Source organism: Cephus cinctus, unplaced genomic scaffold, assembly GCF_000341935.2.
Source record: "Cephus cinctus unplaced genomic scaffold, Ccin1 Ccin1_scaffold3441, whole genome shotgun sequence".
Classification (NCBI taxonomy): domain Eukaryota; kingdom Metazoa; phylum Arthropoda; class Insecta; order Hymenoptera; family Cephidae; genus Cephus; species Cephus cinctus.
This window is the reverse complement of record NW_014334605.1, coordinates 50,863-74,748: the sequence shown is the minus strand read 5'-3', so window position 1 is coordinate 74,748 and position 23,886 is coordinate 50,863. Positions and strand designations below refer to the sequence as shown.

The 23,886-nt window shown below is 37.5% G+C and overlaps 2 protein-coding genes and 1 long non-coding RNA gene across 16 annotated transcripts in view; 1 reads left to right on the top strand and 2 right to left on the bottom strand.

The window, feature by feature from the left end:
• The first annotated feature begins 223 nt into the window (after positions 1-223).
• Positions 224-15,338, top strand: LOC107274616 (pyruvate dehydrogenase (acetyl-transferring) kinase, mitochondrial). The gene is made up of 7 exons (XM_015753892.2): positions 224-623; positions 11,558-11,765; positions 11,863-12,047; positions 12,140-12,304; positions 12,521-12,699; positions 12,782-13,006; positions 13,099-15,338. Exons 1-7 carry the CDS (start codon positions 521-523, stop codon positions 13,285-13,287), a joined length of 1,254 nt encoding a protein of 417 aa, XP_015609378.1. The 5' UTR covers positions 224-520; the 3' UTR covers positions 13,288-15,338.
• LOC107274622 lies at positions 932-11,551 on the bottom strand. 3 transcript variants are annotated; one of them, XR_003061872.1, is made up of 5 exons: positions 10,821-11,551; positions 10,582-10,759; positions 10,380-10,492; positions 9,995-10,170; positions 932-4,871 (listed from the first exon to the last, which is right to left on the bottom strand). It is a non-coding gene; the product is annotated as an uncharacterized LOC107274622 (long non-coding RNA). The 3 variants fall into 3 exon arrangements; XR_001539501.1 differs by lacking the exon at positions 932-4,871 and adding an exon at positions 9,751-9,910; XR_003061871.1 differs by lacking the exon at positions 932-4,871 and having other exon boundaries at positions 9,751-10,170.
• A 98-nt stretch (positions 15,339-15,436) lies between the features above and the next one.
• LOC107274613 overlaps positions 15,437-23,886 on the bottom strand; it is a 25,473-nt gene continuing 17,023 nt past the window's right edge. For 9 of the 12 annotated variants that reach the window (XM_015753882.2, XM_025091844.1, XM_025091847.1 and 6 more), the window contains 8 exons: positions 23,588-23,802; positions 23,257-23,477; positions 22,862-23,084; positions 22,217-22,382; positions 19,371-21,942; positions 18,840-19,161; positions 18,557-18,756; positions 15,437-18,479 (listed from right to left, as the gene is read on the bottom strand). In XM_015753882.2, the coding sequence (XP_015609368.1) occupies positions 18,311-18,479; positions 18,557-18,756; positions 18,840-19,161; positions 19,371-21,942; positions 22,217-22,382; positions 22,862-23,084; positions 23,257-23,477; positions 23,588-23,800 (4,086 nt within the window). In that variant the 5' untranslated portion in view covers positions 23,801-23,802 and the 3' untranslated portion in view covers positions 15,437-18,310. Of the gene's footprint in view, positions 18,480-18,556; positions 18,757-18,839; positions 19,208-19,370; positions 21,943-22,216; positions 22,469-22,861; positions 23,085-23,256; positions 23,478-23,587; positions 23,803-23,886 lie in introns of those variants that run through there. The other 3 variants (XR_003061864.1, XM_025091848.1, XM_025091849.1) reach the window with 3 other exon arrangements.

Here is a 23,886-nt window from a genome sequence, read left to right as displayed (position 1 = left end):
TTTTATGATCATGACTATTGTTTCATTAACGACACATGTGTGCACAGGGTGCCATCAAGTCCTAACTACGTCCTAGTCCCAGGTCTGTATCAAAGCATTCGTTTGCCATGCCCAAAATATTTCACTAAAGAAATCTTTAGATTCGTCTTTGGCTCAAAACCAACAATCGGTAGAACATTCTATACGTTGGATCAATGACTACGAAGTACTGCTCAACATAGATGTCTCTAGTATCTTGAACAAGATCATGTACAGCTGGCAACTCAAAGTTATCAAACTGGTCTCTTGTCACAAACCAGTCGAGCGCCGGCGTCGCCTGAACTTTTGCCATCGTACCAGTCGACAAAACTCTGTTGAACCAATCTCCACCATCACCAGGCAGAATTCAACACTCGTTGTATTAACAAGAGAAATACTTTCGAATTGGGAACAGTAGAGGAGCGTAGTAGAAGACATCACATCTCAGTAGAACGAGACATACTTCCGTGGCTCAAAAAGTTAATGTGTTACTTGCATCAAAATGAAGCTTACGAAGAAGTGTTTCGCAAACATCACCAAGATGTTGGACTTTTATTCGCAGTTCAACCCTTCGCCGCTTTCGATAAAACAGTTCATCGATTTCGGTGAGTACTTACGAACGGACCTCTCTTGATTTTATATTCCCTTCTGTTCTCTCGTGCAGCTCGGCTATTGTCATTGTGAATTCTCGTTTCTTTAATCCATGTTTCGCGTCCAGGGAAACTTGCGGATTATTTTCGGTCTGAATGCTACCTTAATGCCAAACTTTGGCGAATCGTAGTAACACGGCTGCTCGAAATTGATGGGCGTCGTTGCGTCAGTATTTTTATTATTCAATCAAAACTTCTCTCTTTTTTCATATTGAACAAATTTCATTCCATGTCACTGCCTTGGTATATGTTCTATCCAAGGAGTTTGACTCATTGTTTGAGGGGCTTTCGCATTTGTACGTGCTAGGAATTGCCGTGGCCCCAGAGATGCAGGTATGCATCCGACGTACAATAAAGTAAGATAGAAAAGCGAAACAGTCACCGCTATAAACTCACATGCTTACATCACTAGAGCCTGGGGCTTGTATAGCTATACAGATATATTCTATACATATATATATATATATATATATATATATATATATATATATATATATATATATATATATTTGGTACGGAAGGTTAGAATTCCATTGTATAAAATTATATTGGAGAATTAAAAGCATTTTATATTCTGAAGTAATAAAGAAATGCCAAATCCCTATATCTCGGTTGTATTCGCATTTCGCTGCCTATTTAGAGTTTATAAAGAACATTAGAACAGCGAGAAATTATTGTTATATCTGATTCTGCAAAGAACTCAGAACGATAAAAAAATGGGATTTTTTACCCTAAATTTCCAAATATATTTGTGAAAGTATATTAACACATTTGATAAATCATATAATTATTAGACTCGACTAACATATATAAAAATAAAAACAACCACGTTTCTGTTTTATTTTTAATTTAATGCGCATTTTTCCAATAGAAAACGATAATGTCGAATATATTATTAATTGTTGGATCATGAACATTCTTTGTTTACCATACTGACCTTTTTTTATCTAGTCAATTAATCGTATGATAATTCACAAGAAAATGTACAATCTAAATTCATTTTTAAAATACCTCTACCATGTAAGTGGTCAAAGAATTATCCGATAACAGTTTTAGCATAGATTTTTGCAAATTGCGAAAAATGGGTCACGTCACGGTTCTTTTTCCTCTCCCCTTTACAAGACTTTTCTACGACTATTTTAGAAGGCGAAAAAAGGCGGTAGTGCGAAATTCAGACTGCCGAGAATTTTGTCTGTTCAAAAAAAGAAAATTCTAAAAACTAATTCACACCGAAGAAGACTCACACGGAACGAGGCAGTGCGTTGGTCTATTGCCAAAATACATGTTTAACGATAATCAACTTCCAGTTACAGATTAGAGCGATTGAACAAAATATCACATGAGCGCCAATGAACATCGTATCTGTTTATTTTTTGTTAACTTCTTTAATGTACTTTTTCCTTTTCTCCAATTTCACAAGTTTTTTTATTATCAAAATAACTCACTCAACTCGGTTTCTTACATCAAGAACACACAACTGAGCTGAATTATTGGATTAATATTGTGTACCTAATATAGGTATCAAGCGTGAAATACATAAATTCAGTGGAATTATTCATAGCGTATAACTGAACGTGAAATATAAAAGCGAAAAAAGTTCCAAACAGGAAAAATTTTTCAATTACAAAAAATTACAAAGATTTGAGTTTTCAGGCTAACTTGAGAAACTTTTGCAGACACGCGTCAAAGACCCAGCGTGATGAAAGGGCAAGATCATAGTTAAGGACAATGTCATTTCGATACAATGTCAGCTCATCTTCTAACAATCTACAACGACAGCTGCGCCCAGAATCGCAAATATTAAAATTACGTAGAATGTCATTTCTGTAATTTCCAAGTACACGTGGACCTTGGAATCAAAACACTATCTTCTTAACTCTTACGCAGCCTCAAGATGTCAAAATTTACAAGCAACATGAGTCACTAGTAAAACCAATTTTTTCTCGAATATTGAACACATTAAATTCAACTCATACTCACGAGTATCAGAAACATAAAAAGCCAAACGCGTCCATGCATCGATACTCTCTAACATTCATTCGTTACACCCCAAAAATTTTTCATAATAAAATAACGACAATAGAAAAAAGTCCCAGTGTCATTCTTCTTTGTCCCAGTGATAACCTGTCGCTTGAATGCTTCCATACAGACGCTTAAGTATCTATAGACACTGGAGAATATTGATCATTGAATGGCAATTGAAAGATGACTCATAGCAATTGAATATCTCGTTTTCAATATCATTTTTCTAAAACGCAAAAGACCATATTCGAATTCAGTTTACATTCTAACCGCATAGAGACGCTGCCGCTGTAACGTATATTTTTGAAATCCCACGGTCAGGGGGAAAAAGGGGGATGAAAGAAACGAAGCGTGCGGGTAGGGGCTATAGGGGTTTTCAATGGTACAAGTCCCAGTAACTTTCCACGGGTTAATTCCAAGAAAAATTTCAACAGCTTGCCAGTCACGCGTATGAACTTTGTATCCAAGATCAATTTAGAAATTTTTTTCTCGCACGTGTGCAGGGTAATTATAAAACTGTACTAGTTCTGCTTTTGTACACACCCAGTACTTAGTTCAACTTGGCTGCAAATCGAAGTAGAACATGGTTCAATCTTCATTGTCAATCTTCTTATTGGCACAGACGTTTTTATCCCATTTGCAGACCTATCGGAGTTCTCAATCCGATTACTTCCCTTAATCAATAAAAGTGCTCGCTACTATTTTAAGCATTAAACCAACAGAAGGTTTCCAGTTTAATGAATACGTAGGTTGTACTTTTTTTCCCGTAATTATACCTTCTGTACTTAAGCATACTTACCGGCTCTCTTATGCGTCTGCTGTTTCATGTATACTTTATCGCGTTAAACTGTCTAATAAATACAAAATTGTTTACCTACGAACAGTACGTGTCTTTAAATGTCCATGACCGCTTTGTACATATATGAATGCATATCCAATAATTTACATCTGTAAAATACGTTGGGAAGCTTCCTGTGTTTATCAAGTCTTCTCCCGTTTTTATTATTGTCGACCGTGTTAAAAAAGCCCATTGCAATTCGTCAAGGCGCTGCGATGCATAATTTGTTTCTTCGACAAAGAATTCAATGCTAAATAATTGTAATTACACGTGTCGCGAGAACTTACCTTGTTGACAGGACGAGCCTGTTATTTTGATACAGAAGCGTCGGGACGCTGAATCCCCATTAGACTTACGTAAGCACTGAATTGATGATTTTTCAGTAAACATTTATATATACAAGTTCTATATAATTATTATTATGAGCATTTATTTTAGCACACAACACGCACAGCTGACAGGATATATCTGATAGAGGTTGAAGGTCGTTCCGTCGCTAAATATTTTTCCCATAAATGTACCGTTTGATTTTCAATGCTGTTACAAAAACTGCTCGCTGTATTTTACGATTACGAGTCGTTGCAAGACCTGTAAATATTGTATTAAACCGTGTAAATTCAACGAGATAAAAATACATAACCTCAATGGGTAACAGACTAGACTTCGTTTCGACTTTCAGACATGCATATACGTTGCTTTTTAATAATGGTCCTTTATTTTTCAGTACTTTGTTTTGTTACGACTGGCTTATCTCTTACGTTATCGGTTAACCGGGTATGTCTGGTGTCACGATAAGTCTTCTTGTTATCAGATATAGAAATTGTCATACGATAAAGACTTTAACTATACCGTTGGCTTTGACAAGTCAAAACATTTCGAATTCTCAGAAATCAGTGCGATTATTTTATATCTGTTTATTCGGATCAAATTTATCAACTGAACATGGTTTTACCATAGGGTTCGAATCAAGACGCTAACTTCAAGTGGTACTTTTGCAACTGAATAATTTGGTACACAATTGACTGTTAGGCATTGATAATAAGATTCCTATGTAGATCTTAGGCATTGATACTTGTTTATGTGACGTTAACATTTTTTAAAAGTAGTTTATATACTCTGAAGGTTTCGGACCACCTGGTTCTTCTCAGCGAGTATTATTTATGATCATTGAGAAAAGTTGGAATAGTACGTGAGTCGGTATACTTGGAATTTTTACAGTTGAAATGTCGTTTAACAAAGTGACCTGCTCGATTATGTTTTTTCAACGTACGATTACTCATTGAGTAAATCGTTTACTCAGCTTAGTTACCTTTGTCTGTATCCTACAGCAAGATGCGAGGCGGCTAGAAATATTTGAATATTTTTTAATTTTAAAAATTAAATATTTTTTGTATATATATATATGTATATGAGAACGATTTCAAATAGTGTACGTCTGTTCGTGATGGCGCTTTATTTTTAGCAGACTATTTGTGTGAATTAACAGACTCCAAGTAGCTTGTATTCGTACTAATCAGTGATCTTCGTTCCCTATCGTGGTTCAGCGATGATCGTCGTGACACGATACGCTTATGCGAGAAAACTTACGATAACAGTATGTGGAGAGATATGCTGATGCCTTTAGAAAATATTTTCGGTGATATAAAAAATTAGTTCGAAAATATAAACGATGTCCGGTTGTCAAGAACGATTGCTTGTTTACCTCAGAACGATTGAGCGTAGGTATAGATTATGCGATATAATATGATAAAAATCCAAAATATTAGCATATAGTTAATCCAGCTAATATGGTTTGCTAAAGTGTTCTCTTTGCTCCAAGGACAAAAACACATGTCTGAAGTCGTAAAATTGTAAATCAAACCATAACGTTGATAAGAATAAGATTTTAAAAGTACAAGTGTCCTCAAAATCTCGAACTTACATGCATATATGTACAGTAAATAAATTTGCCTAATACCACAACGCTTGTGAATTTCTCTAATGAATCACGCAGATAACAGATGCCATGTCGAAGAGAACGTGGTAACAGAGTTACCAAGAAAACGTTGGAAAACGTCTGTTTTATTTTTAAATTTCACAGTCTATTACCGTTAAGGAGGAAACCGTTAGAAATGCGTGAATTAAATGTGAAAACATTGCAGATGCCGTGAGAGGTACGACAAACTAGTAAATAACGCGTCAAAGTACGAACTACGTAACTGAACATCGATACAGCTGTCAGTGGATACCAAACGGAATGTTATTTTAAATATTTGCTTATATTAATCAGCATATAGGAAACGTTATTATTTCTGATCTCTAGTCGTATCAAAAGAGTCGCGTGATTATTCGCCATTGCAGCTTCGGGCTACTTCTGCTCGTTTACCACTCACCGGATCACGAGGTTACTCCTGACTATCGTCACGTACAGAATTCATTGAGTAACAGCATCGTCAGTAGTTGCCGTGGAATCACTCGTATTACAATAATTACGTAAAAGTATGCGTAGAAGTGATAGAAGATGGAGTCCTGAGGTGGAAAAAACTTCAGGCCTGTCTTTCTAGCATACTGCACGTGCGCCTGCGTTCCGTTGCACCAGATTCAGTTACAGAAACCAGATGTGTCCACCGTACCGTGCGGGCAACGATAAATTAAACACAGACCGCATAAGCTGCGAGTCAAAAAATATTCTTATCGCTTTCTATTTATTAAACGTGATTCTAACATTTTTCAACAGCGCATTCCTTGCAGCTGGTAACCTTAAGCTGCCGCCGCCGCCCCCTGTACTGTCTGGCGGTTTGAATTTCCGACCGTTGAGATGTCTTGCGCAACGCTTGTTTACCTCCTCTTACTTTCCTTATTTGGAATTCTATTGGTGTACAGTATAATATAATATTTATACAAAAGTATGATATTGTCTCTTTAGCTTGTTTCTTTATTTACCGAAAAAGATTATTGTTACTATTTTTTTTCTTCGCTGCCAACCGCATCCCAGATGCTTCTGCATCGGTTGACGATTCGCAGTGTACTTTATGGCGTTAACGCGTCAACGAGGTATGACGATGAATTTGTCCTTGGAAAAAAATTTGTACGTAGCCGCTTGCACGTAGATGTTTTTAATAACATGTTCTTCTGGCTGCTTTAGTGCATTGCGTTGTTACGTAATCAGCTCAGTAGCCAGACAACGCTTCCACGAACTTTATTGTTGGAGCTGCAAAGGGGGCACTTAGATCAACCGGAAGTATCGAATTGATTATTCACACCGTCACGTTGCTATGATGCTTTGGTACATCCTTGATGATAAACAAAGGCTATTCATATCGTGGGAGGAACTTTAATCTAAGTGCATACTCATTTAGATGGAAAATAATATTGTAGCGGATTTTTCGGTCAAAACAATTGTGACGTCGTTACACAGAAATGAATACGCTGCGTGACATTCTCATTTTATGTCGTTTACCTCGTATATGTATTTCACGGTACAAATTTCACGCTTAATCATTGACTTTCACACGTTAATTTTGAAATTATCGAATTCCATGGAAACTTAAAAGCGCGTAAATACGATGAAAAATTATTGTAAGAAGTACATTAAGTGCTTATTGGGAATTCGATTGGTAGAAATTCAAATTGTTAAATTGTCAAATTTAGAAATGTAATAATTACGCGGAACAATGTCGAGACGTGGGAGTATAATTTTCTTATTGAATTAATAAGCCTAATTCCCAATAGGGAATTAGGAATGTAATCGTCAAACAATTCTAAAAGAGGCGGTATTGAAAGTTGTGGGGCAAGAAAGTTCAACGACCTGAAGTTTGAACGTAGCGTCTTGTGCAAGATATATTATACTATATACATATACATACAGTTATCGAGAATATCGAATGAACTGAAGTTAGTCGTTACATTTAAATCCTATTGTAGAACTACCTTCAAGATGGTGCGATGCATCTTGAGATAGAAGTCAAATGAAAATATAATGAATTTGAATTGATTTAAAATACCAGGAAAACTTTTGAGAGGTGCTCGAAAGTCAGGTTAGGTTGATGTGGCCTAAGCAATGATACTCGAATGATAGCTAACGAGGAATTACTTGAACAGTAGTGACTGATAACGAATCAAATATTTCAATGATATTTCGCGTGATTAAATTTGATTTGATATCGAGTCTTAAATATCGATCACGAAGAATTTAATCGATTATCCTATTTTCGTCGACCAATGATCTTTAATTTCACAGAGAAACAAGATGGAAGTGGTGTCGAGCGTGGCTTAACGAATACACGATACCCGTAGCGAACACGTGGTCAGCTATCTTTCTTTGATTTCATTTGAATGCATCAATAAAAATTATCTTTATCGATTCGGATATATTTTTAATTACTAAGAGATTTAGCAAACTATTAATCCCTGCTTGGTGATATCTTACGTGCAATAACGAGAACAAATTTTTTTTAATCTCAAAATTATCACTGCTGCAGTCGTTAAAAAAAATGTCAGAGTTACTCAATGCAGCCACTACGAACGCTTGATTCGCAAAGCCAGCCCAGGAGTAATAAGTGAACCTGCGAATAGCAGTCTAGCAATCCGTACGCAAGGCCGACCCAACCGCAAGCCCCGAGAATAACCTTCGAGTATAATCTCACATGTATGCTGGCTGCTATATAACGCAAGCAGCAAGAATATGGGTAATTAATTTTCATCAAGGTCCACTGTCAACGTTGTTGATATATCAACAATGCGTATACAGCTTGTTAGAGAAAAGTTCTTCGACCTCGATATATTAAGAAAGTCTTAGAACGGCGCGTAAAAAACAAGATGCGTTGTTACCTGTGCTGCTCTCAAAGTTTTTCCGATTGAAATATTACGTAGGTCGTGGATTTCATGTACAAAGTCTAAGAGTCCACCAGCTGCCACGATGACGTAAAATTAGACTATATGTCCCTTTGGACTCTGTACCGTGAAAGCAAGAACTATTTCAAGAGCCGGATCTCCGTAAGCGTAACTTTGACGTATCACACCTTTGGCCGAGTCCAGAAAGTTGAAGACTCTTGTGGTAGGAAATTTATTTTTGTCGCCGATTACGCGTACGTAAGATTGGCGATGTTCTATATTTTTCTTTTTCCTTCTTTTTTGTTGGGCTTTTTTTTTAGAACTTACCGTCTTCCTTCGGCTATATAGTTGGTCAAATTTATTTGGATATTCAGTCTGATTTTTTATACACACAGTTCACGTGGAACACAATCGCGGCCATTTGCAATTTTTTTAACTTTCTCGTAAGATTGTTTGAACGATCTACTTTTAGTATTTGATATAAATATCACAGAGCTAATTCATTAGTTTTCTCTCTTCGGTGTTGTTTCTGATGGGTGACAGATTTGTTTATCATTCTACAATCTAGTGACGATCACGTAATCGACACGCTATGTACATATATAAAGTCGAGTAACACGATACGCCACACTTTTGATATCAAGAGAACTGTGTAATATTGGCAATGGACGAATGTAAAAACATATGATAATTTTGCCAGATAATCGTTAATATCAAGATTAGAAATATAGGTAAACAAGCATGAATCCAAAACAAAATATAAATGAGGCAGAAATCAACGGTAATATTTTCACTAGGGCTAAGATAAAGTCCAATAATCAGAATGATCTTAACGCCATCATAGGTATCAATTCGTAGATACATATTATGTATACATATAGTTACACCTCTTAAAGTGAAGTGCCTATCAGTAAAATTAAAAAATTATCTAGCAAAAACATTTTTAATCTATTTTCCATTAAATTCAGTCGATCGGGGGTATTAAGAATAATTGATTGCTTGTATAATCAGTTATCAATATAAAGCGTGTTCTATTTTCGTTTGATTATTCACGTCGAAGTTCTTCAGTGCAATTTCATTTAATAATGGACAAAAAAACTCATAAGACTCCATTTTTCTCATTCGTGACTATGAAAGCTCCCTAACCTCATTTCAGACCAATTGCCCTCAAGCCGAACAGTCTGCTGCTCCTGACAGCAAAACAGACGCTTGCTGATTTCATGGAATAGAAAAATGACCGCTGTTCTAGAGGGGGAAATTATAACAGCAGCTGCAACGTATGAAAGCTGAATTAATTTCCAGAAGCTTCCATAACTACGAAGCTGGAATCATACCATTTTAAGTGATCGAAATTTTATTAGCTCGTACCTGATAGTAACGACTTTTTCATAAAAGCATAATGCAAGGCTGTAACGTCAATATTACATTTATACAGTATGTAAAGAAATTTAATCTGTTACATGATATTGCGAAAGATCTTCTATCGAAATTCTCAAGATAACCTCCATGACGTTTTCGATTCTGAACTTCTCTTGCTATCTTAAACTCGTTGAAAAAAATGTCGATCACGCTATATTTGGTACGAAAACATTTGACAGTTCTCTCACGCTGCGTTAAAGGAAGAATGAAATTTTAATTAATTGACAACTCTCACCCTTCACTCTGCCATTGTTGTCATAACGAAGCATGTCTGGCGGATCTTGTGTTGGTCGAAGGGTGACGTAACGTTCACTAGCTGGGTCGACCTGTTTGTCCATTACTGTGTTCAGTATGTTTGCTCTGTATTATGTATTTGCACTTATTACATACTATCCACGCCTAGGCGTATACCTGGAAAATAATTATGAAATTATACATAAATTGTGCTAAAGTCTATTAAGGTGTTACTTTATGTACACTAGAGGTGAACTTTTAGTATGTATATATCTTACAATGATTTTTTAATGATAATTTTCAAAGCGTTTGGATTACGATAGAAGAATCTTATTCTTGTAATGTAACTAGTGCAAGCTTGTAAAGCGCAATTGTCTCTTTCATACCGTAGATCTAGAACTCCGTCAATGATGCAACGGTTCGTTGCCCTCGATTTGTAGGAATAATTTATTGGCATCATTTTAACGTTCTCTTCCGCTTGTCATGGCACAATGACATTCTGAGATAGAAAATCCTCTTGATTCGAAGTGTTTTCAATGAAAAACATATTTCCTCTTCAGGAATTTTTACGTATTTTATGTAACGTACCTTTTAATATCGCTGGTCATCTCTACTTTCTGTAGTTTTGAGGTTATCGTGGCTATTGTACATATTGTTAGAATTGGATTCGGAGCTGGAGTCGCCCCTGGAAGTTTTAACTTTCCGATGTTTTGGTAAATACAACAGCTTGCTTCATCAGGGTTTGAAAATCAATATTCCTGGAAGACTATTATAATTATATTAGGACTTTTTGTTTCTTTTGTACAATTTTTTTCGAGAATTCTTACTAGGTCGTAATAAAAGAACTCGTAGTTAGACACGAGCGTGGAATAACCTTGTTTCGTCGCATGCTCGCCAGGTCGCAGTGTATTTTCAGAGCAAGTCAGCGTTGAGTCCAATGACACTGTGGAATTATTTAGAAAGTATAGGTCGATTAATTTCTTTTTGCGTTTTTTTTTCTCAATCGTGAAGACATACTTGCATCATTAATTTTTTTAAGTAATGATAGTTATAGTTTACAAGTGTCAATGTAGATGATCTTTCGACGAGAACAATTGATTTTAAGGGCCATTCCCTTATGACACTCAACAGAAAAGGGACCCCTGAATTTCTACTGTGCGTTGACTATTCGTTGCATTTGTTATTGGAGTAAATAGATAATGATAATTTGCTCGTGTTTTACGTTAAACTGTACATTCGTTATTTATGTGTTGCGATACCTCTGTACATTTTGTAATGTTTTTCAACGCGATAGGAAAGCATCGTTATGTCTTGTCATTTATTGTTACTGGTGCTTGTTTCCCATATTTTTTTAGCACTGACGTTTATCAGAATTTCTTAGTACGCAATGAACGATAATACAGTTGCGCAACGATTTTTATGGAACACTCAGACATAAATATTTTGATCTGTTGAGATGTCACAATAAAACAATGAATATGTAATACATATAAAAAATACGCGTCTTGTATAATTTGGATGTTATTTGATTAAAAGATCTTAACGACATCTGTTTATGTTTCAGGATTGAGCGCCTGCGAGCGGAAGTCGTTTATATTCTTGAGGAAGGAACTTCCGGTTCGGTTAGCCAATATAATGAAGGAAATTCATTTACTGCCAGAACATTTACTACGTATGCCCAGTGTGGGCATAGTTAATAATTTATATGCCACCTCATTCGAAGAAATTGTACACTTTGAAAAGGCTGAAATTAATGAGAGCACTTTAGACAAGTATGTTAATTATTGATGATTCTATAAATGTATCTATATCATTGAGGATTCCTAAATCATTCTTACCATTGTTTTATGTTCGCTTTATGTTTTCTAGATTCTGTCAGGCTTTGGTGAAGATCCGTAACAGACATGCTGATGTGGTGCAAACAATGGCTCAGGGCGTACTAGAATTAAAAGATTCTCATGATGTTGATTTATCGACAGAGAACAGTATACAATATTTCTTGGATAGATTCCTTATGTCACGAATTTCCATTCGAATGCTCATCAATCAACACAGTACGTAACAGAACTCAAGTGACTCGTAGCCAACTTATATTAGCCTCGAAACACTGATTCATATTTAATTTGCATCATTGTTTCATTTGCAGCACTACTGTTTGGTGGCATTTTAAACGGACATAGTAGACATATTGGATGTATAGATCCTATGTGCGACGTTATTGGCGTAGTAAGAGATGCATATGAAAACGCAAGATTCCTCTGTGACCAGTACTATTTGGCCAGTCCAGAACTTGTAGTCAAACAACATAATGGCAAGTTTCACAATGTTGATTAGTATATACGCAATCGTAAGTAGCTAAATGTTACATCCCATATTCAGTAGTATCATTAGTCAATTCAATCATAAAAATGTATAATCTATTATCGATGAATGCCACTAATTGAATCATCGCTAGCAAAGAGTACAAGTTATTTTCAGTAGACCATTTATTTTACAATAAATAATTGTATATCTCATTTTATTACAGAACTGGAACGTGGAAATGAAATCCGAATAGTATACGTGCCCAGCCATTTGTATCACATGCTCTTTGAACTGTTCAAAAATAGTATGCGAGCTGTTATGGAACATCATGGCGAGGATTCTGATAATTATCCACCATTGGAAGTTACTGTGGTTCGTGGAAAGGAGGACATTTGCGTTAAGGTAACTAACTTACATGTAACATAAAATATTTGAATTGTAAATTTCAAAAAATCTTAACTCGTATAACTGCATTCTTTTATAGATGTCCGACAGGGGTGGCGGCATTCGACGTTCTCAAACTGATCATCTTTTCAAGTACATGTACAGCACTGCCCCTCAACCAAGTAAATCAGATGCTCACACCGTACCTCTGGCTGGATATGGTTACGGTCTTCCATTATCACGGCTTTATGCTCGATATTTCCACGGAGATTTAGTATTATTAAGTTGCGAAGGTTACGGCACAGACGCCATTATTTACCTAAAGGTTAGTAGTTACTTTTCAGCTTATAATAACTCGCTAGATATTTCTGATGACTTAACACCGATTTCACTTTATCTATTTTCAATTATTCTCAGGCACTGTCGAACGAGGCAAACGAGCTATTGCCGATCTTCAATAAGACTTCTTCAAAATTCTACAGAACGACAGTTACATCAGCAGACTGGAGCAGTCAATGCGGTGGCGGTATGGCTACTAGACAATTAAGCATGAGTCATGCTCAAGGCCATAGGCTTCCTCATGGGATGCAGATAAGCCAATGCTAGCACAATCCCATCGGCATGGAACAAGACCAAGAAACTCTGGAGTAGGCGAATCGCGATATACTTCCCACCGGTCCGGCTGTTATATTTCTTCCCGTATCTTTTCTCACTTGCATCCATATTTACTCGAATGACAAGCACACCGCGTCTCCTGAACAAGAAGAGCCATATTGTCAGATGAACATTTATCTGAGTTGCGGATACAGATAATATGATATTAATGACGTACGTACGTGCTCGGCTAAATAAATAACATCAGACATTCGTGTGGGAGCATATCTGCGAATATTCTACGTCACCTTGGTCCTCCATGCTGCGTTACTTGCATAACGATTACATATCAAATCGAAGTTACAGATTTGACGATCGAAGTTTATTGTGCGCAAAGCTTACGATTAATTATCGTTAGTAATTATTGTAACGAAAGAGCAATTACCGTACACGGAGTTAATCTACATCCACTTGACTGATGTCACTGCATAACAGATAAAATGTCGTTCTTTCTCTTTTTTCAAATATTTTTTCTTATCACTGATTTAACGAAAAACAATATTTTATCGACGAAAGCTTTGCCTATTCATAAATATCTTTCAAATGCCATTCGTAATGCACGAAATTGATAATGACAGTGTGTTATCGATATTTTTGTAGGAATACCCCGTGATGACCGCTAACGTGCTTTTATATAGTTTAGAAGAGGGATCGCGTTTTGTCTTTTTTTTTTCCTTTAAGAGGCCGTTTTATCGTTCTGACAAGATTTCCTGTCGGTTCATCGAAATTTTTGAGCATACGACTTTTTTACTTGACGGGCGTATCCAGGATGCTACTGGTTGCTTCCTGGGGATAAGTCGTTATGTAATTTCGATGTCTGACGGATTTCCGAACGATACAACAAATCGCAATCTGTGATGCAATACGCGATTTTACTTTAGCTGATAGTCAGATATATACTTGTTATTGTACAGCACAACACACGAGTTGCATATATATATATATATATTTACATAAATATATACATTTATGCATACATTTTTTATTTATGTATAAATGTATATATATGTATACCATAGATATAAATGCTTATACGACAATTTTATGACTGTGCTGTCTATACATTGTGTTCAGGCGACAAAGTAAATTCATCACAAAGATACGGTAATCGGTAGAAGCTAAAAGAAACGTCGATCTAGACGTCCCAAAAAATATTTTGTACCATGCTAAAAGAAAGGATAAGAAAATTAAATCCTATCTGATTGCGTACTGTGTTACTGTGTACAATATTTACAAAATTTTTAGTTACGTTTTTTTTATGTAAAATTATTGCGCGATACTTCGAGGTCACCGGTAATTCGAGGAATGAAACGTAATCGAGCATAATACTTAAAAACAGAAAAACCGAGTGTCCAAACGATAGACAAATTGTAGATAGAGAAATGTCTAGGAATGAGTAAATTAATTGTATAAAAAAATGTTAATGACATCACTAACGTTCATTAAGTGATTATCCCACTTATGAAATAACGTGATAATTCGCGCTCGTCCAATTGTCAATATCTCAATTGATATTAAAACTACTTTTCCGACATGTTTCTTTCTGTTAAACTTCATGATGCCATTAAATCTTGAGACTCTTATTCGATCCCGGTTAATTTGAAACATGAATAGCAAATCTGTTCCTAATCAGACCAATGTGTAAACTGTTATTGCATGACGTTTGCGACACCATGCAATCGTTTATGTATTTTAATGAAAATACATTTTAGGCGTATACTCAATCATTTATAGCCGGACACTGATGTCATATTATTTAAAAATTATTATTACGCCTCATTTCAAGAGTTCATCGAGCGGCGAGATATTGTATATATGTACCACCTGTGTATATAACAATAGAGCTATTATTATAAATAATAATTTACAATCGCAGCGTGTAAAATATATTATTTTTAGGTTACCATATAGACAGTGAACGACAGTTTTAATAATATCCGTGCTAATCGCACTTGCAGTCGCACTGTAAAATACTGTTAACGTAATAAAGATGTTGTCAGTGATTTAGAAATTTGCTTTCTTCTCCCTGGAAATATTTTTTAAAGGATATTCAAGGAACCTGTGGGATACATTATGGTTTTAGATTTTGGTAAATTAATTGTTAATGCATTAATGTAATTTTATTACGTTTGGCTATGCACACCACATCGTTTTTCTATTGACAAAAAATAATCTTTGACCCCTTCTCGTTCCCGGTGTATCTGAACCTCATGAATTAATAAAAAGTACGGTCTATCAGTAACAGTATTCCACGTGTTATATAAAATAATTCTACGCTATGTACAAGAAGCCTGGCCTCGATCGAAGTTGCGCAGTAAAATTTTTAAAAACGTATTGGCGCTGTTAATAATAAAGAAAAGGATAATAATCGTATGACTAACAACAGCGAAGAACGGTAACAATTTTAAAAAGCATTTAGATAAAATAATTGTTTTCTTTTTTTCGAGGTCTAAACTAAAAGTGAACTTAATTATTAAGGAATAATTGACGGAAGCAAATGAGCCATTTTCTTTTTATAACTCGTTACGGATTACATATAAGTTAACAGTTCATTAAAAATATCTCGACCAGGAATTTGTAATAGAACTGTCACTGAAGATTCATTGAAACTTCTTCTAACCTCTATTTTGTTACATTTTTCCGTATTTTTTCCTTTTATCTTTTCTCTTCTTCGTCTACACTAGAAACGTATATACAGCATGGCAGTGATTATACACTTCTAATTCCCCATTGCCGTACACGACATTATTTCCTCTACCAAATTTTTAAGTTACATTTGCAAACTCATTTACGATTACGCAGTGATCACAATTTTGACGTGGTTTTACTCATTCGCTACCGATTCGATTCCATAATTTCGTAGACTTTACTTTTTTCAATTTTCTTACTTCGTATCATCCTTTTTCCTACTTGGATATTCAAGTCACAGCGTATCATCGTTATTGCCTTGGATCAGAATAACACGTTGACCTCTGCTTATGCAAAATTGATTATAGTGATTACAAATTTTAGTTCTTAATTGGAAACATATTTAGACCACTTGCAATCTTAATCTAATCCAAATTATACGTATCAATTGAAAATATACGACATTGAGGTCTTTTGTTCTTTGGAATTTGATATAACGCTGGATGATTCAATTTATCACACTCAGGATGATCGAAGACATGAAGATGATCGCAGTTGACCTCGATTACTTTAAATATTGTGTTTTCTTTACTTTGCATCGTATTCTTGAGAACGAGATAAAGGAAAGTCGAAAAATCAGCCAAGCTGATTCGAACGAGAATTGCTGATGAACTCATTGCTGTTATGAAACTTATTACCTGATAATTCGTTACGGTTAATGCGTTTACGCTCGATTACAAGTCTCATACGATAATTAGCTGAATGTTTATTAATCCTAAGATGTAACCAACTACGTAAATAGTTACTTCGATAATAATTACTCTTTATAATCTATCAATATATATTCATCACAGTGCTACGGACACAAAATATTGTGTTCTGCTTATACGTGTAAATAATCTTTTTTTTCATCTTCTTTTTCCTTTTAATCCTCGCAAAGAGACTGGCGATGGGCGAATCTTATATTGGCCAAAATAAAATTCGAAGTGACGACCTTATAAACATGTTTTTTTTTTTAATTTATAAATCACGAAGAGAAAATTTCGAGCCGATTTAACATTGTTAATGTATACACCAGATTAGGTGACATATATAAATTATTATTTCGATCAAGTTTTCATTGTGATATTATTAACGAGGCATAAGCAATTAGTTAACGAGAAGAATTAAAATAGCCGTAGCGAACCGCATTTTCTTTTCTCTCAATTCCAGAAGGGTATTATGAAAATATATGTTATATACATGTGTTATGCATATATCTCTTATTTCGAAATTCTTATTATTTTTGGAAAAATGATTCGCCCCTCGCTAATTTCTCTCCAATTACCGTTTCTCACGCTTTCTATCTATATCACTTGTTTCATATTTAACGTAGGGTGCTACACACACATGGCAGTATCATCCCACATGAAAAATTCTTACATCTGACTTTAGATATGACTATATTTACAAGAAACTGGTTGATTGAGATAATGGCGTTCTAAGGAGATCGTCCACCTCGCGACAAGAGCATGTCAGGCAGCAATTAAAGTCTCTCTCGTCAGTTTTGTTATCGATCAGCTAATCGGATATGCGTTCACGTAAAATCGATACCCAATAACGACGTTATATTCGCTATGAAAAAAAAAATAGAAATAAATAAAAGAAAAATAAGGAAATCCACAAGATGAAAAAAAAAACGTATCGTCGTGTTACGTACGAGCATATTCGATGGCCTCTCTGTATCTCATCTCACTACTTTAATTGCATTCTCGACAATAATTTTCACGAGAGAACCTAAACTTATCTAATTAATTCGCGCTTTGCGAACTACGACACAGACCTCCGTCAGGACGATCAAAATTTGTAATCTGTATTAAAAAGATTATAACGAAACTACACAACACGACTCTCGACAAACCATTGAACTGGGATCTGTATGAACTCTGTCTAATAGTCTTTCGCCAATTGCACGAGTACAAAAGAAGAAAAAGGAAACAATGAACAATTAACAAGAATAACTAAACTTGATCGTGACTCGGCAAAGTCCGAATGACCGATTTTACCACAATCTCAAACGAAACAAGTACAACCTTATCCATGATTAGGAATGATTTTTTCATCGATCGATTCTGAAACTAATTGAAAATAATTACTTGGATACGATGAAAGAATCATTAGCCTTTATATCCCGTATCTCTCTCAATCTCACTCTAAATCTTATGTACTCGTACTTTAAATAATTGTAATAATCACTCCAAGATTTCTAGGCTGATACGACAAGACTCTTCCTGGTTCAAACTTCCACGCCGAGCGGACTGACCGGACGATGCGGTTGACAGCAACTCCACGGGAAGAGCCACGCGGTTCAGCATCTTGGTGAAAATTTTGGATTTGTAGGACCGTGGATGTAACTCCTCAATTCTTTTGGTGGTTCCGAGCCGAAATCGGATGCTGTGTCGACGTCTGACTTTCGGCAAATAATCATGCGGATGTCCGTATGAAGGTAAATTCGGCCAGACTTACCAGACATAAACCTAAACCATATAGACAATTACTCCCGTCCGTTATGCATAAATAATATTCCATATCATTTGATTCCATGCAAGCTTACCTAAGGTGAACGAGGTAGCGTAATGTTTTGTCACGCAGTGTTCTCTGACGTAAAAAAGTATGAGATCGTGGCGGCATGTCAGAAAGATCGTACAGTACTACGAACATTTTGACAACAGTGCCTAAAGGATTAAGAAGAGTCACTTGAATGGTTCCACTTCTTGGTACTTGATAACCCTTTTTACTTAAATTAATATGAGCCTGAAAAGGAATAAAATCTATAGTATAAAAATCAATCGCACATTAAGATAGATCATAAATATTTCTAGATAAAAAATACGTACGAGGTATGGTGTAGAGACTTTGTCATTGTCTCCCAGGGTATAAAAGAACACCGTGACCGGAAGCTTGCGATGCTTAGGACAGAATGAGCCACTGGCACCAAGTTCAGCTGTGAACCCATGAACTGTAGACACTGGTTCTAGCCTTCCATTGAGTGCAGATTCCTCGAAGCTTCCAAGAAGCGCATGACTCTGAGGTCGTCCACGTGACGTTGAACGTCTCTTGGGTGTTTCCTCGCCCTCGCCAGCAGTCTCGGTCTCCCGGTCGGCCTCCTCCAGGGAAACGGCACCAGGACTCGGCGGGGTGTTCAGCTCGAATAGTGCACTGCGATTGAAAGGTTGCAATGGATACTTTCAAAGGTGACCTTAGCCTTTCAGGGGGAATAAATGAAAGCTTGCGTGAATGAATAAATAAGTGAACTCTACTGGGAAGAGATGAACGTCGAACAATAGAATGACATTTAATATGACGGTCCTTATTGGAATAAATGCTTTGTAGCTGAAGATCTATCATTCCTTGGGATCCTTTATTACCTTCTCTTCGAGGAGACTGAATTCAGACTACTGTCATAGTCAAAGCAGCAACTCCCTCTTCTCAATGGAGCTGGACTCGAAGTCAGTGGCAAACCTGTCCTACTGTGGAACACCATGGATGCTGCATTTTCCAAGGATCTTCTAAAGCGTTCTTGTTCGATAGCCGAAGGAACACCTCTTTCGAATGATTCGTTCTCATCTATATTCCAACCGTTACGCGCTTCGTGGACAAGGGAAGGTACCCTCTCGCGATTGTTGTTAATGCTCTGAATTCTGGAAGACGAACAACTGTGTTGAGTCGATGCCAATGCGACGTCATTCGCTATTGAACTCGTTGCGAATGATTTCTGTGCCTCCTGGTGATCGTAATACTCCTCGGGATTTGTACTCTGTCGCCTGATCAGATTCACGCGAGTGATCATGATGTCGTTTTGACTGTTCATTTCAGGATGGATGTGATCCTCACTATTTGTACTATGGAACCTTGGATTTCGATGTGCGCTATTCCCGTCGATCTCCCTTGAACTCTCATTGACCTTCCCAACGGCTTCGGAAAAGTTTGAAAAGTCAATGCGCCTCTTCACTCTATTCTCCCTCTGACTCTTGTGATTCTGACCCAACAGTTTTTGGACGCTGCTGGTACTCGTGTTTTGATCCGGGTTCGAAGAGTTTTCGCGCTGGTCGCCATTGCGGAAATTATCTTCGGAATGACTTTCCGACGTCAGAATATCCTTTCTCTCGTGCTCTCTTTTAAAGAGCTGTCTAAACCGATTAAGCCTTTTATTTAAGGCCAATGGTAAGGACTTTTCGTCCTCGTACGGTACAATCCTCAGTGTTTGATTAGTCTTATCGGCTCTATCTTGCTCCTGGGGATCGTTTGAACCCTCCAACTTTTCAGCTGACAACATTCTTCGTGGTCTGGTCCCATTTGAAATGTCTGTGAGACCCTTTCTGTCTCGACTAGTTCTCAATATAGCCCCCAGAAGAACATCTGCCTTGTTGGACACGTTGTAAAAACAATCTGCAGACTTGGCAGTTCGACCCTCAAGCTTATCCGTCTTGATCGCTAAAAGTGACTCTTTCTTGGTAGGATTTGTGTCTAATAATTTTTCTTTGCTGCCGTAAGAATCCTGTTGATTAAGCTGAGCTGGTTCGTTCCAATTCGAGCTCTGCGTCCACGTGGATTTGCCTGAGAGTCGCTGATCCTTTCTACACAATTTACAATCGCAGTCATCACTGTTGCTATTGGTCGCGTGATTCGCCTCGTAACCGCTTGCATACTTGCAACTTTCCAAATTCACGGTTAAGGACTTGACGGATGATCTCTCATAAAAGCTACTGTCGTCACCCTGTCTCCCAGATCTGTCTCTGCGTTTCACGGTCTTGAGTGGAGCTCTTCTGCGACCGGATGGAGTCCTGGCTCTCAGCACAGCCAAAACTTCGTCAAACTCCCTCTGGCTCAGTTCCAGATTGCCATTCTTGAACTTGACTTCGCTGCTACGAGGCTCTTGAGTTTTCACGTCGTTCGTCTTGGTCCTCTCTTCCATGAAACCATTACTAGCTGCTACCCCGAGAACTCTGCTTGGAACTTTACTGAACCATTCCAAGATTCCACCTTCCTCCCTCGGCTTCTCTTTGTCCTCGGGAAATGACAACTTCGACATCAGACGAGTCAAATCCTTAGGTGTTTGATGATACCTCGTACTTTCCGCGGTACTGTCCTTCGTGTTGGTTTTATTGTTGGACGACTTTGAACAGCTTTGATGGACCATGCAGGATGAATAAATTGAATTCTTAAATTCGGTATTACCACTATACGTAGAGGGTCCAGGGTTAGATTCGTGATATGGACTACGCTCTTTGAATGGATTGATCACAAGGTTGGTTTCTCTGGGCACTGGAGGAGGCATCGTACTTCTGGACGCGTTAAGAATTTCTGCAAATCCACGTAATTTCCTAGTGTCAACCTTAACGGTGTCGTGATACGGTGCCGGGGATCCCGAAGATGATAGGTCGAATGGCGCAATATTGACGGAGTCTGTGTTCTGTTCAAATGAATCCTCGAAATCTCTGTTAGTTCTTTTCCACATTAAACTATCAGTGTAATTCAGCGATTCCTCTCGATGTTGTGTCATAACCGAGGCATCAGTTGCAGGCAAATTCTCAACGGTACGCTTGTAACGTTTCTCTACGTTTCCTTCCTGTTCTTCAATACTCAACTGAGTTCGGAAACAGTGAACAAGACTCTCCGTATTCGAATGATTTTCAGTGTGTTGTTCCTGACTTTGCGCTAGGGTAACAGCACTAGGATCACAATTCGCTGTGTCTGGATTCGTAGTTGGAATTTCGTTTGTTTCTCTCATTGACATTTCTTGAACTGATGGTAACGGAATAGTATGGTACGCTGGACAGGGTACGACATCTTCCGGACCGCAAGGAAGGGATCTACGACGTTTCCGTTCACCATTGGGTCTAAGGGACGGTGAGGGTGGGCAACCATCTTCTTCTTCGCAGCGACAGTGATGTTTCCCAGGTTCATTGCATGGTGTTTGGAGTCTGTCATCCACCAAGGCTAGAAAAACAAAAAAATGTATAATAATTAAAATAGAAAATGGATGATTTTAAAATTGTAAAACTGTTAGGGCTGCAATGTAAAATGAAATCGCTCTAATGAGAAACGAGCGTGAGAATAAGAAATATAATTCCAAACTACAAAAAAAAATGTATTCCTTACGAAATCATCTGTTTTCATGACAGTTTAATAGATTTTGCTTCAGGACTTGGTTTAGATACTCGGAAATGACTAGTGCTCGTGTCAACGATACAAGACTTCTATAAATAATTACCAGGCAAGAGCAGAGTCTCCGGATTTTGAGAAACCGTGGATACCGGCATATTTTTAGTCGGAGTTAAAGCGCGTGCAACACCCTCTTCATCCTTCCCAGCGATTGGATGTTTTGGACATGTCAAGATTGGCACCTCTTCCATCCGTGGTAGTGCCCAGACTGTTACCTAAAATTTACACCAGAATTCCTCTTCACGTCCATAAAATGCACTCACACTGGTTGTACAAGATTGGGTAGCCCGTGACTCATCTGCTGGTTAAAAGTAGTATCGTTAGAGCGTTCCCAAACCCCAGAATAGAATCGTCGGTACTTCGGTCGTCGACGTAAACCACCATGAGGCCATCGTCATAGCTTGGAAAGCAAGATGGTCCCAACTTTATTATAACACCAACCAGTTCGAACAAGACAATACTAAGGGACACGGGAGTTTCTCTGAATTCCTCAAAAATTCAGAGTATAAGATCAAATCCCAAGCATCCTCAGGGCTACACGTAAGGAGCCACATAAAAGAAATGTTAAAATGTAAAAATGTTTCAATCCGTAAGCACGAAAAGAAACTATCAATTCTCTTTGACCATCACCGACTGAAGTGCATATTCTGAGGTTGGTAGCAGGAATCTATGATCCAACGCCAAGCCCACATACTTTGATAGAATTTCCATCACCGCTACCAGCCAAGGGAAAGGTGTGCTTGGTAGGAGAGTCCCGAAACTTTCTCAGATTGTCCTCGCTGTACGGTACGACCCTGGTAGTCACATAATTAGGCTTAGAACCGTTGCTGCGGGACCACCAAGCTGCCACTTGACTGAAGTGTAATCGAGAGCGTACCGCCTGATAGAGACCCTGTGAGTTCATCATTTCCGGACCCCTGCAAACAATTCCGTTGTTATAACCTAGTGGAAGCAGTCCTCTCCAGCAGACTGTACAGTACAACTGAGACTCCCTACAGACTAGAGACCCTGCATTAAAAATACAGATCTTTTTTTTTCTAACCATTCAGTTCCTTCTACCTTGTCTCTTTTTTTTTTCTTTTTACTCACTTGCTCGGTACAACACTGATGCACCAATACTCCAGTAACATCTCCGACGAATGTTGCCATGTTGCGATGGATATGGACGGTATAGGAAAAACCGGGTCCTTGCACGTGGCCTTTGCAAGACCACAGGGACAATCGCTGCAGAGTAAAACCTCGACGCACATCAGCGAACCAACAGCTGTCCTGCCCGCAATCTCACGTACTAGTACCAGGTACCGGTCGCACTAAACAGTTTCAAAATACAAAAAGATAGTACCTAGAGATGTCTAGCACAGAAATCTTTTTTTTTTTTTAACCAGTAGGTCGTCAGATCCCAATTCGACAAATAACTTACCAAATAATTATCCTTCTCACAAACATGTTTGTTTGGAGCTGCCTGCATAGGAGCGGCACAGTGAGGGCCCTCCTTGTATCCACGCGGAGGACCCTGAATTCTCCCTTCACTGACAAGGACTCCAAGAGCTCGGACAACTCCAAGAACACCACCGCAGTTGCCAACTCCATTGGGACTGGCTGCTCCACCCGTTACTGCCCCTAGACAGTGCATTTCTGTAAAGAAAAATCATATATATAAAGCATAAAAAATATAATTCCTCGAAATGAATAAATTTATAAAAATCCCCCCATAAATTC